At 39.1% G+C, this 15,991-nt stretch overlaps 3 protein-coding genes across 4 annotated transcripts; 2 read left to right on the top strand and 1 right to left on the bottom strand.

Moving 5' to 3' along the window:
- Nucleotides 1-686: 686 nt before the first annotated feature.
- On the bottom strand, nt 687-1,834 carry LOC113018821 (NEDD8-like). Its single transcript, XM_026162216.1, has 2 exons — nt 1,598-1,834; nt 687-1,029 (listed from the first exon to the last, which is right to left on the bottom strand). Exons 1-2 carry the CDS (start codon nt 1,740-1,742, stop codon nt 896-898), a joined length of 279 nt encoding a protein of 92 aa, XP_026018001.1. The 5' UTR covers nt 1,743-1,834; the 3' UTR covers nt 687-895.
- A 181-nt stretch (nt 1,835-2,015) lies between these two features.
- On the top strand, nt 2,016-6,380 carry LOC113018819 (uncharacterized protein DDB_G0292642-like). The gene is made up of 4 exons (XM_026162215.1): nt 2,016-2,447; nt 2,655-2,746; nt 3,912-4,085; nt 5,038-6,380. Exons 1-4 carry the CDS (start codon nt 2,357-2,359, stop codon nt 5,491-5,493), a joined length of 813 nt encoding a protein of 270 aa, XP_026018000.1. The 5' UTR covers nt 2,016-2,356; the 3' UTR covers nt 5,494-6,380.
- Nucleotides 6,381-10,857: 4,477 nt separating this feature from the next.
- On the top strand, nt 10,858-15,910 carry LOC113012567 (uncharacterized). Of its 2 annotated transcripts, none has more exons than XM_026152852.1 (7): nt 10,858-10,907; nt 11,105-11,161; nt 11,456-11,536; nt 12,302-12,405; nt 12,615-12,703; nt 14,425-14,595; nt 14,747-15,910. In XM_026152852.1, the coding sequence occupies exons 2-7, from the start codon at nt 11,127-11,129 to the stop codon at nt 15,194-15,196; spliced, it is 930 nt and encodes a 309-aa protein (XP_026008637.1). In that variant the 5' UTR covers nt 10,858-10,907; nt 11,105-11,126; the 3' UTR covers nt 15,197-15,910. The 2 variants fall into 2 exon arrangements, with proteins under 2 accessions (XP_026008637.1, XP_026008645.1); XM_026152860.1 differs by having other exon boundaries at nt 10,888-10,946.
- The last annotated feature ends 81 nt before the right edge of the window (nt 15,911-15,991 follow it).

Genomic DNA, 15,991 nt, shown 5'->3' with positions numbered 1-15,991 from the left:
ATTGATGTATTTTGGTCCTAAACCATTCAGAGCTTTATAGGCCAGCATCAGAACTTTAAAGTCTACCCTCTGACAGGCAGCCAGTGTAAGGACCTCAGAGCTGGACTGATGTGGTCCACTTTTTTGGTCTTAGTGAGGACTCGAGCAGCAGAGTTCTGAATGAGCTGTAGTTGTCTGACTGATTTTTTAGGTAGACCTGTAAAGATGCTGTTACAGTAATCAAGCCTACTAAAGATGAATGCATGGACTAGTTTTTCCAGGTCCTGTTGAGACATCAGATCTTTTATCCTTGAAATATTCTTGAGGTGATAGTAAGCTGACTTTGTTATTGTCTTAATGTGTTTTTCTAAGTTTAGGTCTGCATCCATCACTACACCCAAATTTCTCGCCTGGTTTGTGGTTTTTAGGTGTATAGATTGAAGTTCTCTGCTGACCTGTAATCGTTTTTCTTTGGCGCCAAAGACTATTACATTATACAATATTTTGCACCTATAACTAAAATATAAAAAATGAAAATCAAACAGTGTCCCTTGTTTCAGCAATTGCCAATTTCCTAAAATTACTCAAAGTGAGGATACGGAAGCTTTCAATATTTTATGGCCATCTACACGACTGTGAGACTAATGTGGGAACTGGCAAAAAAATAAATAAATAAAGATTAAAAATAATCAAAAAGGCAAAGAAAATAACTGTGAAAAAGGTTTTATTTCATAGAACAACACAGACTGGTGTTGTATTTGGAATAAAGGATGATCAATAAAGCGATCATTGTCACTAAACAGTAAAACAGTATAATAAGTACCATTTACAATACATGTGAACAGTGTCAAGAGGCTTTCTAAAGCATCACAGAAAGTAGCAGCAGTAGCGGTACGACAGATGGAGATGGTCTTAGTCAAGCTTTCAGTCCTCCAGGAACCTTCATCACCATGTGGAGGACGGACATGTGCTGGATTCCATATTCAGACAGAAGGGTGTCGTCTCCATCCAACATTTTATCTGTGAATATCAGGCGCAGAGCCTCCTCTCCTGCACACACACACATTTTTTTTTAAAAGTAAATCTATATCATTTTTATTAGGCACATCCACAGAGATGCATTAGATTATTAGCCCACATTTACTTACTTTACTTAAGTAATGTACTTAAAGTTGGATTTCCTCGTTTCTAGAGTGAGTTTTCACATAATGCACTTTTTTTTTTCTAACTGCTTTATTAACATTTTTGCCTTTGAAACTCTTCAACTACAAATAACTACATGAACTTGAGCAGTCTGATGTAGAGTTTGCACTAATTCTTCTTGAGCTAGCTTACTTTCATTTTGGGCTTCACTATTTACTTCACTCAGTTTTTATTGACAGTAACTTTTTTAAAATCGCACACGCACGCGCACAGACACAGAAACGTATCTCTAATACTGTAATGCACTTTCATCAAACCATTATTTATCATCGCCACTTCCTTACTTTCACTTCAAGCTGAGTGTTTTACTTTAGGATTGGAACTTTATATAAAGAATCTCATTACAGTAAATATGCCTTTGAATTAACCAGCAACATAAAAGCATACATACACTGTTTTCTATCTGCCGTCTTACCTGCGGTCTCCGGAAGCTTCTGCGCCAATTTTTCCTTGAGCTGTTTCACGGTCATGCTCCTAAACTGCTCCTCGGTGTTGCACAGGTCCAACATCATCTTCTGACCCCTTAGTCCATGAACGACCACCTGGTAGATTTTTCCCATTTTGCGCTTAAGTCCGATTTGTTGCGCTTCTAAAGTCTGTCACTGATATGTCAGTGCGAACAGCTGTTTGGCTCCAAGGTTTGACGTCAGAGAGCAGATAAATTCTTTCACTTTCGCTCAAAATTCTTCATCTTCTAATTATTTTTAATTATTATTTTTTATTGTTTTGAAGGTAGTATCTCTGGTTCTCCGTCTGCGTAAAAGTGTTTACAAATGTTTATTATGAGGGGGTGATTTCCACCTTTGTTTGTCATGTGACCAGGGAGCGTTTGTTTATCAAATGTTAGCATTAATTGGTGTCTTTTTTTGAAGCCAACGCACAACTGTTTATCACAACCACAATTAATATTCATATTCTATGGTAGGCTACTTAAAGCTGTGAGGATTAACTGTACACTTAGTGCGAATATATCAGAGGGGAATGCAAACTTGTTATCGTGCACCATGTGACTTGTTGTAAGTGCCGCAGAGAAACTGAAAGTTAAACGGGCTGCTGAATCTTGGTGCTTTAAAAGAGGAAGACAGAGCAAGATCCTCGGTGCTAATTTCATTTGTAGTGTTTAAACCAAGATCAAATTTGTGGACAGAGAGCAAACCTCCTCGTCTGAACCAGAATGACGACACAAGATCAGGATGACAAGAGCTACGACCCCAACGATACGACGCTGACATTTGTCAACAGGAGGGATGAGCTGGATCCATTATGTAAGAACTAAAATATGTTTAAAATAAACGGTTTGTACTTTTACCTGTTGTCTGTATACTTATTTTACCAGTTAACCCAACTAAAGCAGTTATATACACGTGTTATGCCGGTGTTAGCTTATGTAAGTAACTCTTCCTATTGGTCAAATACAGACTGTATGTGACGTTGATATAAAACTCGTTGTACTTTCTCTTTGTTTTGTGCAGCCGGTGATGACAGTCTCGTAGCAGAGATGTCCTGCGGTCACGCCGTCACAGCGGAATCTCTGACCGGATGGTGCCGCAGTCTGCTGGATCAGGTTTCTTTCGGTCTTCATTTTTGTTCTTTTTCCTTTCCAAAGTTTGGTCAGTGTTTACAGTGTGACCCGTGGTAGGTTCCCATTTAAAATAGGACAGAGCCGTAGGTGCACAGTCAGTTAAAAATAGTTTAATTTTTAATACAAAATAAAAATAACTGTGTAACAGCGGCACCCAAAAACAATTAAAAACTTTGCCTTATTAAAAACGATAAAACTGTATGATTGCCCGTGAGACAGGACAAGCGCTGCGGGGAACCGTTTAAGAACAAATCGACATAGCACACAGGATAAAAAGGGACGGCAACTCACACATGACTCCAAATGAGCAAAACACTATAGAAAAAGGCAAATCTTCAGTGCCGTCTTCACTCAGGCCCACTGCTGTGCATGCAAAAGCGGGGAGACAAAAAAAGGATTTGTTTTCCCTGCAGCGCTTCACCGTCTGCGACAATATATAAATAAAGGGGTTAAAATACTAAAAGAACCAGTCTCTGTGGTGCCTACTGACACAGAAAAATAAAACAAGAAACAAACAAAATCGACAGCCGCAGCAGTCACAGTCTGTCGAATTACACCAGTATGAAACAAATTAAAACACTCTGATGTGTCGGGTCCTTCGCCCGCAGCCAGAAATCCACCTGGCAAAGCAGCAGCTCGGTACTCTGTCCACAAGTTCGCGTCACACCCTAATAAATGTGGGTCAGTGGCGGTGAAGTCCACTACACTGTTCTCACGGGAACGCAATGTTTCCCACCGTTCTGACAGAAGTTTAGGGGGACCCGCATCAAGCTTTCATGGAAAGAAATTTAAAAACACCAACTTGGACCAAGCACTCGCAGCTTCAGGTTTGCTGAGGAATACCTAATTGCCCACACCTGAGCTTATGAAAGGAGCAAAGACCAGCTCCGCCCACCAGGGGCGGTTCCCAGACTCAGGTCTCACCTGTCACAATCGCAAAATAGAAAACACGTCAAATGGAAATGCCACCCTTAATTTTAAAAACTGTCATCCTGATCTGGTTCGATAGGACTTTGTATGATGAAGCTCTTTGTTGCCAGACAATATTTTGTTTTGTTTCATTTTAAACTTCTTTTTTTTTTTTTTTAAAGTTTCTCACTCTATGTCTTCCCCATTACAGGTGATTAAACCTTTTGTGTCCCTGCAGGGCCAGTACAAATTTAAGTGTCCTGCTTTAAATGAGGACACCTACGAGACGTGTGGTGAAGAGTGGTCATATCCAGAGGTGCGCAGGCTGGCAGCACTGACAGTTGAAGAGATGGCCTACTTTGAAGAGAAGATTGCCCAGCTGGCAGCCAGAGACTACTGTGAACTGAAAATAGTAAGTCTTCTATAGAGAGTGTTTCTAATCCACTCAGCAATCATGAACAAACAGGCATAAGACAGGAAGACACAGGGCAAGACGACTCAACTTCCCTGCTTGAAAATTTATGTTTAAACTCCCAGAAGTGCACAAGAAGTCAAAGAAGTCGAAGATCCCACAAAGTAGATATAGTTGGAAATAAGAAAATGCAAATATAGGTGAATGAGCACGAATTTGGTTTGTAAGGGGAAGCTGGAGTACCTAAAAGGGAACAAGCAAACTCTACACAGAGAGATCCCACCTTTCCAAATTTAAATTCAATTTTTATTCGTCACAAGCTCAATTATACACAGAATGACATGTAGTGAAATGCTGTGTAATGTCCGACCATTAAACTACAATAAAGAAATGTACAAAATTTACAGATTTTACATTTAGAAATTTACAGTAAAAAATATGAAAATAACAATTTAAGAAAGAAATTATAAGAAGAAATAAACAGAGTGTGTGTAGTGATGTGATGTAGCAGAGTCCAGTTCTGCACCTGGTTCAGGGCCCGAGTTGCGGGGGGAAGAATTCATTGTCTCTGTTTTGGCCTTAAGGGAGCAGAAGCGCTTCCCAGACCTCAGCAGTGAGAAGAGTCCATTGTTGGGATGAGAGAGGTCCATCATAATCTTCCTGGCTTTGGTCTTGCACCGCTTGGTGTAGCTGCACAAAAGTACAGGAAGCTCTGATCGAATGATGCGTTTGGCCGAGATCACCACTGTTTGGAGATCTTGTCAGGATCTTGTCTTGTCAGGCTGTGGCCTTCTAGCCTTTAAACTCAACTCTCCATGCAAAGTTTGTGGGGCTGGGTTTATGCAGGCTTTTCCAGCCCAAGGGACTACAGTTTATCCTTTGATATAGAGGAAAGCACAAAATGTTTTACTTTTCAAATTTTAAACTATTCTTTTTATTTTTCTCACAACAGTGTCCTGGTTGCAAAACCTATGTGGAGAGAGAGGACCTGACTAACCTGAGTGTGAGGTGCACAATCTGTACAGCAGACAACAACAAAGGGTATGAGTTCTGCTGCCAATGTTTGAGGCCGTGGAAAGGTAGAGCTCCACGATCAGACCGCTGTGATAATGATGGCTGCGTAAACCACGAACTCGAAGTTCTCAAGAACTGCAAGACTACTGATCTCCCTGAGGTTCGGGGGGTCGATGCCTGTCCCTCAATCCGGGCCTGTCCCACCTGTGGTGAGATAGTGGAGCACGACAAAACAGGCTGCAAGAACATCATCTGTCCTCGCTGTCAGAAAGAGTTCTGCTTTGTGTGTCTGAAACTCACTCCTGTGTGTTTGAAAACCAGCACTCACTACATGCCCTGCAGTGATGGTGTGGCTCCCAGACAAACATCAATACCTGTGTGGCGCAGAAAGTAGCAGACAGCACAGACTTTATGTACTCTTCTCTCATACCAGACTTTCCTTTAGAATTGAATTGTCATTCTGGTAAAACCTAAACAGAAAGCTGGAGCAGAACCTTGTTTACTTAGTTTAGCTCAGCATATTACCTAGCGTTGCCCAATGAATCATAAAATAACATACTCTGCCTATGTACTTCTGGGAAAGGTTTCTTGACTCTACTGCCGAGTGTTTACACTGCTGTTTTGGTAATTGGTGAACTTGACCTGGTGTATTTTCTTCCCCTTTCTTCAGCTTGGACTAGTCTAAAAATGTGATAAGGACTTAAACAAAACTAGAATATCCACCCTTTTTACATAATTTGGGAAATCTTGGATCTTCTAACACACCCGACGCATGCTGTTCAGATAAAATGTGAAGCACTGTAATCTGAAAATACCAGAAGGATATAAGTAGGTATCTTTTACATCACTCACCTTTAACAGGAAGCTTTTCTAACTTCTTTATGAATGTTTCCACAAAGTCTTGAATTATGCTGATGTCCCATTAATTATTTTTATGCCTTTACTTCAGACTGGCAACCTGTCCACTGTGTGACAGCTGCAGCAGGAGCGATTATTTCCAAACGGTTTTAAAAGTTTTATTTAGAGATTTTCAAATTCTTAAAGTGAACTAGATTTGTTTTCATGCATTGTTTTAACCGAAAGCTATTATTGTTAAAAGCAACATTGCTTGCTATGTTGCTTTAGCTGTGCTTGTGTTTATAAGTACCTGAGTAGAAATAAGTCAAATGTCAGCTGCTGATGAAGTCCATGTTTCAAACAGTTCATATAAAGGGCACACAAAAGCCAGAGAATGTACAATAAAGTCATAATTGTGATTTTTTTTTAATGGTCTCATATTTTACCCTCTGCTTTCATTATTATTATTATTATTATTATTATTAATGTAAAAAATTTGAAGGCAGACCATTTAGCTATTCAACAAAAACAATTTGGTTTCATGTCTTTGTTTAATTTGCAAAGTAAAGAAGCTGAAAGAATATCTTCTATGTGGTGACTCCATTATTTTGGCCAGTGGTTGAACGACATGAATCAGACTTACCAATAAAATGCTGCTCACGCATGAATCTGAGTAAATGGCTTGTGGTGCCCTGAATATTTTAATATAAATTTAGATTTTTTAAATAAAAGTTCTCTTCTTTGAAGAGAACACTGCCCAACTGTTTAGTTTACATATTGTAAATTGCTAAATTGTTTAAGTTTAACAATTTAACAATTCATTAACTTGATAACTTAACTTAATAAAACGTTTATTAATATTAAGTTTAACAATAAAATTAATTTCTGAGTTTATACTGAATGAGTTTTACTGTGACTGTAATCCCCCCTATTTCTTTCTGAATTTTGTTGCAAAGGCAATGTTGTGTCACTGATGCAAAGCCCATTTTCTCTTACCTGATGTCATCGTAGAACTATATTCTTTATCACCAGAAGATGGCAGTATTAGTTGGCTGAATGAATGAACTTGTACAGTAATGAGGGCAGATGTAAAGTAATGGGGGCCTGTTGTTGTAACAGCAAGGGAAACTCTTTGTAAGTTATTATACAGTTACTAAGAGCTCCTAAACAGGTACAACACCCCACTAAACCTAAAATAGATCTTCATTGTTTCTGATGGAATTCTTTCTCATCCCTTCATCACCCTTGTCTATGTCTCATCCTGAAGAATCTTCATTAGATCCCATTTCTCCTCCCATGGAAACATGAATGCCAAAATTAGGTAACACTTTGAAGAGGTGCTGATCTGTGTTCATCTATCAATTTCATTATTGATGGATTTGATTCTTTGCTACAAAAAACTTCTGTCAATTAGGTTTTATTTAAATTAATTTAAAGTTTTTACCTTCATAATAAACAAACAAACAGACTTCAAACTTTAAAAATTTGTGAATAAATCAGATATTTTTTGCTCTTTTTGAGAGATCTTCCCAGAGACTTACTCCCATTTATTTTGGTGTTGCACCTTCAAACAGGAGGAAAGGGATGCCGATAAAGGCTAAGTCATACAGTATGAAGTAATTTTACTTAATTAATCTTTTAATTAAACAGTTTTGGGAAATTAAATCAACTCAGTTGAAAAGGCAGGGGTCAGCTTATCTCTTCATTTGCACATTTGTGCAGCACAGTGCAGAGTTTAGCAGCACAATGTGTCAGAGGTCAGACCTGCTACATTGTTGCTACGACCTGGATCCACACCACTTTAGACTCCTCCATCATGGTCTCTGGGGTTGTGGATGAACATCAGTTTGGTCACCAGAGGTTGCTGTTTTAGATATGATGCTACATATTAATGTTCATGTAAGTGATGCCTTAACAGCAATATTTTTTCAGTCTTCATATTTTACCCTCTGCTTTCATTATTATTTAATTAAATTTTTTTCAAAGCATATTTAATAAAGTCAGACCAGCTATTTAACAAGTACAATTTGGCTTCATGTCTTTGTTTATCTCACTCTAACAGGTGAGACTAGAGCTCAGTGCTCAGCCATAGACTGTGTTCCTATGCTCTGATTGGATTATTCACATGTGGTATGGATTTTGATGGGGTTTCATATATATATATACAGGGAGTGCAGAATTATTAGGCAAATGAGTATTTTGTCCACATCATCCTCTTCATGCATGTTGTCTTACTCCAAGCTGTATAGGCTCGAAAGCCTACTACCAATTAAGCATATTAGGTGATGTGCATCTCTGTAATGGGAAGGGGTGTGGTCTAATGACATCAACACCCTATATCAGGTGTGCATAATTATTAGGCAACGTCCTTTCCTTTGGCAAAATGGGTCAAAAGAAGGACTTGACAGGCTCAGAAAAGTCAAAAATAGTGAGATATCTTGCAGAGGGATGCAGCAGTCTCAAAATTGCAAAGCTTCTGAAGCGTGATCATCGAACAATCAAGCGTTTCATTCAAAATAGTCAACAGGGTCGCAAGAAGCTTGTGGAAAAACCAAGGTGCAAAATAACTGCCCATGAACTGAGAAAAGTCAAGCGTGCAGCTGCCAAGATGCCACTTGCCACCAGTTTGGCCATATTTCAGAGCTGCAACATCACTGGAGTGCCCAAAAGCACAAGGTGTGCAATACTCAGAGACATGGCCAAGGTAAGAAAGGCTGAAAGACGACCACCACTGAACAAGACACACAAGCTGAAACGTCAAGACTGGGCCAAGAAATATCTCAAGACTGGTTTTTCTAAGGTTTTATGGACTGATGAAATGAGAGTGAGTCTTGATGGGCCAGATGGATGGGCCCGTGGCTGGATTGGTAAAGGCAGAGAGCTCCAGTCCGACTCAGACGCCAGCAAGGTGGAGGTGGAGTACTGGTTTGGGCTGGTATCATCAAAGATGAGCTTGTGGGGCCTTTTCGGGTTGAGGATGGAGTCAAGCTCAACTCCCAGTCCTACTGCCAGTTTCTGGAAGACACCTTCTTCAAGCAGTGGTACAGGAAGAAGTCTGCATCCTTCAAGAAAAACATGATTTTCATGCAGGACAATGCTTCATCACACGCGTCCAAGTACTCCACAGCGTGGCTGGCAAGAAAGGGTATAAAAGAAGCAAAACTAATGACATGGCCTCCTTGTTCACCTGATCTGAACCCCATTGAGAACCTGTGGTCCATCATCAAATGTGAGATTTACAAGGAGGGAAAACAGTACACCTCTCTGAACAGTGTCTGGGAGGCTGTGGTTGCTGCTGCACGCAATGTTGATGGTGAACAGATCAAAACACTGACAGAATCCATGGATGGCAGGCTTTTGAGTGTCCTTGCAAAGAAAGGTTGGCTATATTGGTCGCTGATTTGTTTTTGTTTTGTTTTTGAATGTCAGAAATGTATATTTGTGAATGTGGAGATGTTATATTGGTGTCACTGGTAAAAATTAATAATTTAAATGGGTATATATTTGTTTTTTGTTAAGTTGCCTAATAATTATGCACAGTAATAGTCACCTGCACACACAGATATCCCCCTAAAATAGCTAAAACTAAAAACTACTTCCAAAAACATTCAGCTTTGATATTAATGAGTTTTTTGGGTTCATTGAGAACATGGTTGTTGTTCAATAATAACATTATTCCTCAAAAATACAACTTGCCTAATAATTCTGCACTCCCTGTATATATAGCTTTCTTGTCTTGACGCTAGTGGCTTCTATCTCCTCCTTTGGCCAGCTTATTATCCCAGCCGGGTACTTGTAATTTGCTGTAGAGCAGACCTTTCCAAAGTGTGGGTCCCGCCCCCTAGGAGGGAAAAGAAACAAAAAGCTTGGACACTGCTAGCACGGGGCGCCCACACAAACGCAATGCAGGAGATGAAGCATCGCTGAATATGTTTCCAAACCAACTTCATTCTAAGCCAAAGACTAGAAAACATGGTGAAGCAGATCTTCCCTTTGGTTTCACCTGCACAAGTGCCGAGGTAGGTCTCCCCTCACGGACTAACAGTATCCCACAGTTGTTTATGTTTTTAAACCTATTTTGCACAGAGAGGCATTTTTTTACATGTATTGATAGCAATGTTGAATAATATTACACAGGAAAAAAACAACTACATGTAAAATAATCACACCGTGACACATTAACTGCGTGTGTATATGTAAGCGTGTAAAACTGCAGACAGTCAGATCAACAGTATATGCATTTCTGCAATTCATCTCATGTAAACAATAACGTGTGCACAGCGTGGCGTGAAAAAGGCACATACCTTTGACATTTCCTGACCAACTCTGCATTCCTCATCCACACATAAACGCAAAAAAGGAGTCTTTAAAAAATCTCAGTTTTCGGTGATTCAAAACACCGTTTACCTGTGGATGAAACAGCTGCGTTTTCAAAAATACCCGTGTAGGTGTGGACGTAGAGTAAAAGAGTTAGTAGTTTATTTTCTTACTACCTGTAATTTATTGCAGATTACTTGTATTTGCTTAATTGTTTACTAAAGTTTGGGAACCACTGCTGTAGAGGATGAAGACTAAGATTTCTTGCTCGCAGAAGAGTACAATAATGAATTAAAAGTAAGCATTGACGGAGCATCCATAGAAGAGTGAACTACATTATGCATTATGCTGTTGTATTTGTTGATTCCTTTATAAGCAGCATTTAAGCGGGTGTTTGCAATAGATTTATTAAATTATTTATATCAGTGAAGTGAATTGTTAACGCAAAAAAAGTATCTCTTATTCTCTCTGTCTCGCCGTGTGTGTGTGTGTGTGCATTTAATTTCTATAATTCGGAGCTTTTATTTTCTCTGCGTGATTAAAAAGAAAAAGAAAAGAAAGAAAAAAAATTTCCTCTGCGCGATGACTGACTTCCTGTCATGTCACTTCCTCAAGGTTAGTACAGTCGTCGCTTAGCGGTCCTGCTGAGGAGCGGTGAGTACGCGTTAGCGTCCCTGTTTGCACACCAGTTAGGTATTCAAATCTTGCTTTATACACTCATAAGACTTGTGTTATAGTTTGTTTTGTTGTTGTTTTTAGTGTAAACTGTTTCTGTCGAGTACAGCACTTTATTGTAACATGCTAAAATTAAACTGCATGCATGCTGTCTGCTGTTCTTCTTCATCCTTTAGGTCTCCAAGTACAGTCGCAGTCATGTGTGAAGCTTTATTGAAGCTTTATTTCAACGGGTACGTGAGCTCACTCTTTGTTTTTAAGTGGTGTATATTTTATTCTTTAATTCGTAACTCCTTCGGTACAGACACATATATAATATATAATGGCCACTGATGATAGGTTTCCCTGAGGTAGAATAAAATAAAATAAAAATAAATTGTGACTATGTGATGACAATAAGTTGTCACTATATGCGTTTCTATATATTTCTGTGCGTTTAGGAAGCTTAGTTAGATTTTCTGTGATGGTTCACATTTTGTCCACAGGTTTAAGCAATAACTTACTAAGTTCATCCTTTTTACTGTTAGGTTGCTGTTCCCATACCGGTCGGGAAGTAAAAGAAGAAGGAAAGTACCAGAAACTAAAACGACACAAGCTGTGCCAACAGGGTAAGATGTTACTTTTCACTTTTTAAACCTACTCTTGATATTTGCAGTCTTTGCTCCTTTGCTAATTAAATCTGTGTCATCTTATAGAATCTGTGACATAAGGTAGTCCTAATATGGTTATGTATGTCATTTTTAATAGAGTGATCACTGTTCTTAAAAGTGTTTTCAATTTAAAAAAAATAGGCAATCCAAACTGAAAGCACTTCGTGCCCTTAGTGCTTTCAGTTTCATCCAACTGGAAATTCCCTGGATGTTGTTTAAACGGCTCATGATAGTTCACACAACACTGTGAGCATGCAGTCGCTTCAGACCCCTTCGTCCTTTTACACATTTTGTAGCAGCTTTGTGTAACAATGAAAACTGACATTTTCTAACATGAGTCAACATTATTCAGCCCGCGATCATAAATGAATACATGTTCGTACATGCACATTCCAGTGCAGAATGCAAGCTCCATAAAGGCGTGGCTGAATGAGTTTGGTGTGGCCTTAAACTCAGCCCCATCATACAGCTTTAACATGAACTAGACGAGCGATTGTGAGAAAGAAATGTAATGGCTCATAAGTACTTTAAATACATCTTTAATACCTTTTAAAGTTTTTATTGTATTGAGTCTGGAAAAGACTCGATACAATAACAGATGATAACGTGTGACAGATGATAACAGTAGATGCGATTTGAAATCCATATACTAGACTAAACTAACTAAACTAAACATAAGAGTAAACCAGACAGTATTCATAGTGTCAGATTTTCTTTCCGTAGAACCCAAATGAGCGCTCCAGGACCGGAGCAGGTGGAGAAGCGATACGATCCACTAGATTCTACCCTAAAGTTCGTCAACAGGCCAGATGATCTGAATCCACTGTGTAAGATTTTTTCTTTTTCTTTTTCACCACCATGTTGCACGACAAAAACTGCTACAAATATTTTTTTCTGACAGTCATTACCACACATTATAAAATTTCTCCTATTCCTTTTTTAAATTTTTCATGAGCCATGGAGTTTATTATATTTTGGTGCAACCCAGTATATTTAGTGTAACTGATACATCTGTTATTGTCCACTTCTTCCTCAGGTGATGACTCTCTCAGAGCAGAGATGTCCTGTGGCCACGCTGTCACTCCTGAATCTCTAACACGATGGTGTTGTACCCTGCTGGATCAGGTATGTCATGTCTTTGTAGCAGATAATGTATGTGATGGGGTGGAGCCGAACCTGAATACTTATTCGGAAAGGAACAAATATCGTGTTTTTTATGAATACTTATTTCAAACAAATACTTTAAAAATATTTGCATTCGGGAACAAGAAAAACTTCATATTAAAAAGCTGAGTTTCCTTATGAGACTGCAGTGCATGACCAGATGAGTGAGTGACGTGTGAAAGGTGACTGACACAGGCTGCTCCACACAGCAACAGAGAAGACTCGGCTGAGCGATAAAAGACTGAACTGCATCACTATTTTTGTTGAATAGAATCTTTGTACCCTCGGTAATTTAGACAATAGGCTGTTGACAGAGTAACGTTAAAGTTCAGTTTAAAAGGTTAAAACAATGCTTGTGTAGTTGTGTTGAATTGTATGCACTTGTGGGAGTTGTTACATTTAAGTTACTCGTCTTTTGCAGACAGCAAGATGTAGGCTATAGGCCAGTTAACCTTAGCAGAGCTTCCCGTTGTCCTCATTAACGTAGCTGAAACTCCCCACATGGATTTGGTCAACTCAATAGAAAAGAGTGTTGCTGCTGCTGAGCCATCTCTTGGTCCTCCACCAGCCAAAAATCGTGTTCCAGTTCTGTGTGGAAGCATTTTACATTCAGTGCTGCAGATGAAACCAAAGTGATATGTAATGTGTGCAAAAGTCAAATCAGCAGAGGCAGAGATATCAAACATCTGTCAACATCTGTTATACATAATCACCTGGTACTGTCTGCCAATCCCCCCACAATTACAGCCATGTTCTGTCCCTGCAAGTCAGTTTCACTGTCTGTTCACCACCACCCGTCCAAGGTGGTGGGGGTTCATAATGTTCACAGTGGTATTTTACTAGTTGTTGGTTTTAACCATGAATGAGGCAATGGATGTTATTTTCTTTTCAATGAGGTTCCTTGTTACATGTTCATTGCTGGATTTATGGAAAACCATCAACTAATATTGCATATCCATAATTATTATAATGGATATAATTAAAGAATAATTACACTCTAACATTAATTTGAAGTGTAATGCCAAAAACTGGGTTTTTACACCTATTTTGAATTTTACTCAAATACAAATACAGATACAAATACCGGTCTGTTATTATAGTTATTATATAATTCCATCTAAAATTTAGACTTTGGAGTTTTTGGTAAAATCATTTCAGATTGATTTTAACAGATTTATGTGTTTGTAGCAAAAAGAGGTAAAATTATTGAACTTATAAACTACACTGAATTTGTTTAAGTTATCACATGATTGGGTGCCAATAGGTAATCTGCAGAAATGTTTTGGTTTACTGTTTATATTTGTAGCTAAACATGTTGCAGATTTAACAACTATATAAATACGTAAAAGAATGACGGTATAAAAATGCATTAAAAATAAAAGTAGAAGTTTTGAAAACAATAAATTCTAATTAATTATCCATCCATCTTCTTACACTTTATCCGGGGGAAGGGTCGCGGGGGCAGCAGCCTAAGCAGAGAAGCCCAGACCTCCCTCTCCCCGGCCACCTCCTCTAGCTTGTCCGGGGGAACACCAAGGCGTTCCCAAGCTAGCCGAGAGATATAATCTCTCCAGGTCCTGGGTCTGTCCCGGGCCTCGGACATGCCCAGAACACCTCACCCAGGAGGCACTCAAATTATTTAAATTAACTTTTTTTTGTTGAAATTGTAATTTTTTTTAAAGGGCAATTACAAATTCAGATGTCCGGCTTTAGTGGAGGGAACCAAGCAGTGTAATAAAGAGTGGTCGTACCAGGAGGTGCGCAGACTGGCTGATCTGACTGTGGAGGAAATGCAGCACTTTGAAGAGAGCATGGCTCGTCTGGCTCTTGCAGACCACTGTGAGGTTCAGGAAGTAAGTGACCCAGTTATTTATGTTTTAATTTGTTTTTCCTTTTTAATGTTTACAGCTTCTTGATTTCAGTGAAATCCAGTGGACTCAATATTTTTTTAATATTGTGGTTGGGTTTCTCTTAAAAATGTCCCTTCATTTATTTTCACATCAGTGTCCACAGTGCAAAACAAGTGTGGAGAGGATGGATCTGTCTAACCTGTGTGTAAAGTGTGTCGTATGCACAGCTGTTCAAAGGAAGAAATTCTACTTCTGCTGGCAGTGTCTGAAACCATGGAAGGGTTCAGGCCCTCGATCTGACCGCTGCGACAACGACGGCTGTGAGAACAAGGACCTGCAACTTCTGCAGACATGTAAAACCATTGATCTGCCTGACGTAAAGGGCGTAACCAGCTGCCCCGCCATCAGACTCTGTCCTACATGTGGCCTGAGGGTGGAGCATAACAGAAAACACTGCAAAAATATCAAATGTCCTCGCTGCAAAATGGAGTTCTGTTTTGTCTGCCTGAAACTAAAGCGTGAATGTTCCAGTTCACCATATGAAATCTGCCCCAGTGGGGTCGCGCCAAGGCAGACCTCCATCCCTGTGTGGAGGAAAACATGAAAACAAGAATGAAGTGTATGTGTAACTCGGGTTCTTTCGTCTTTTGGTTTCTCTGTCTTCCTTTTTCATTATTGGGCTCTACTGGGCTAGCTTTGGATGAGCTTGCTTAAAAAAGAAAGTTCTAAAGGTCAACTTGTCTTTGAATACAGTTTTTAACCATCAATATTTTTGGTAACCTTTCTTTAGCTGAGACAAAAGATGGACGGGTTTGTATCGCTTTGATTTTCTTGATACTGTGGGGTCTGCAGATATCTGACATTTTCATGGTGATTAAAGTTGCTGTAAGACCAAGAGTCTGACAGACACCATCTCAACATGTGATTGTCACTGCTGCTTCTTCTGATGCCTCGTGATATCTGATACTTCTTTTGCTTTAAGGTGTTTACGGTGTCCACAGGAAATGGAATCTCATTACTATACAAATCCTGTAAATCTCACCACTGGCAGCCTCAGATTCTTTGGCATAAAAACATCTAAAGTGCACTTCTACGTTTTTAATTGCCCTCACAGTCTCAAAAAGATTTTCACAAGATGGGCTAAGTGCTAGAAAGGGATAAGTGATAGAAACAGTAAGAAAACAACAAAGTGCAAAGATGAATGAGGAAAAGCACCAGACCCTTGTATAAGCTTTTTAAATTGCAGTTATCCTTTGTAATATTCACATTTGAAACATACAGTTTCTGACATTGCATAAAATAAATCTATTATACTAAATGTCTGTCTTATGGTTCTTATGGTTGTCTTAAGATTGTTGGGGTAATGTCTGTTTTTTGGTATTATTATACGGTCTTTACC

This window comes from Astatotilapia calliptera, chromosome 3 (genome assembly GCF_900246225.1).
Source record: "Astatotilapia calliptera chromosome 3, fAstCal1.2, whole genome shotgun sequence".
Classification (NCBI taxonomy): Eukaryota; Metazoa; Chordata; class Actinopteri; order Cichliformes; family Cichlidae; genus Astatotilapia; species Astatotilapia calliptera.
The sequence above is the reverse complement of the archived record's forward strand: the minus strand, read 5'-3'. Positions and strand labels throughout refer to the sequence as shown.

Bases quoted from the DNA above. Each gene is read 5' to 3' on its own strand.
- LOC113018821 (XM_026162216.1), bottom strand. From the start codon at position 1,742: ATGGGAAAAATCTACCAGGTGGTCGTTCATGGACTAAGGGGTCAGAAG. The intron at 1,030-1,597 runs GTAAGACGGCAG...GTGTGTGTGCAG, and splicing joins GAAGCTTCCGGAGACCGCAG to GAGAGGAGGCTCTGCGCCTG.
- LOC113018819 (XM_026162215.1), top strand. From the start codon at position 2,357: ATGACGACACAAGATCAGGATGACAAGAGCTACGACCCCAACGATACG. The intron at 2,747-3,911 runs GTTTCTTTCGGT...GTGTCCCTGCAG, and splicing joins GCCGCAGTCTGCTGGATCAG to GGCCAGTACAAATTTAAGTG. The intron at 4,086-5,037 runs GTAAGTCTTCTA...TTCTCACAACAG, and splicing joins ACTACTGTGAACTGAAAATA to TGTCCTGGTTGCAAAACCTA.
- LOC113012567 (XM_026152852.1), top strand. From the start codon at position 11,127: ATGTGTGAAGCTTTATTGAAGCTTTATTTCAACGG. The intron at 11,162-11,455 runs GTACGTGAGCTC...TTTTACTGTTAG, and splicing joins TTGAAGCTTTATTTCAACGG to GTTGCTGTTCCCATACCGGT. The intron at 14,596-14,746 runs GTAAGTGACCCA...TTTTCACATCAG, and splicing joins ACCACTGTGAGGTTCAGGAA to TGTCCACAGTGCAAAACAAG.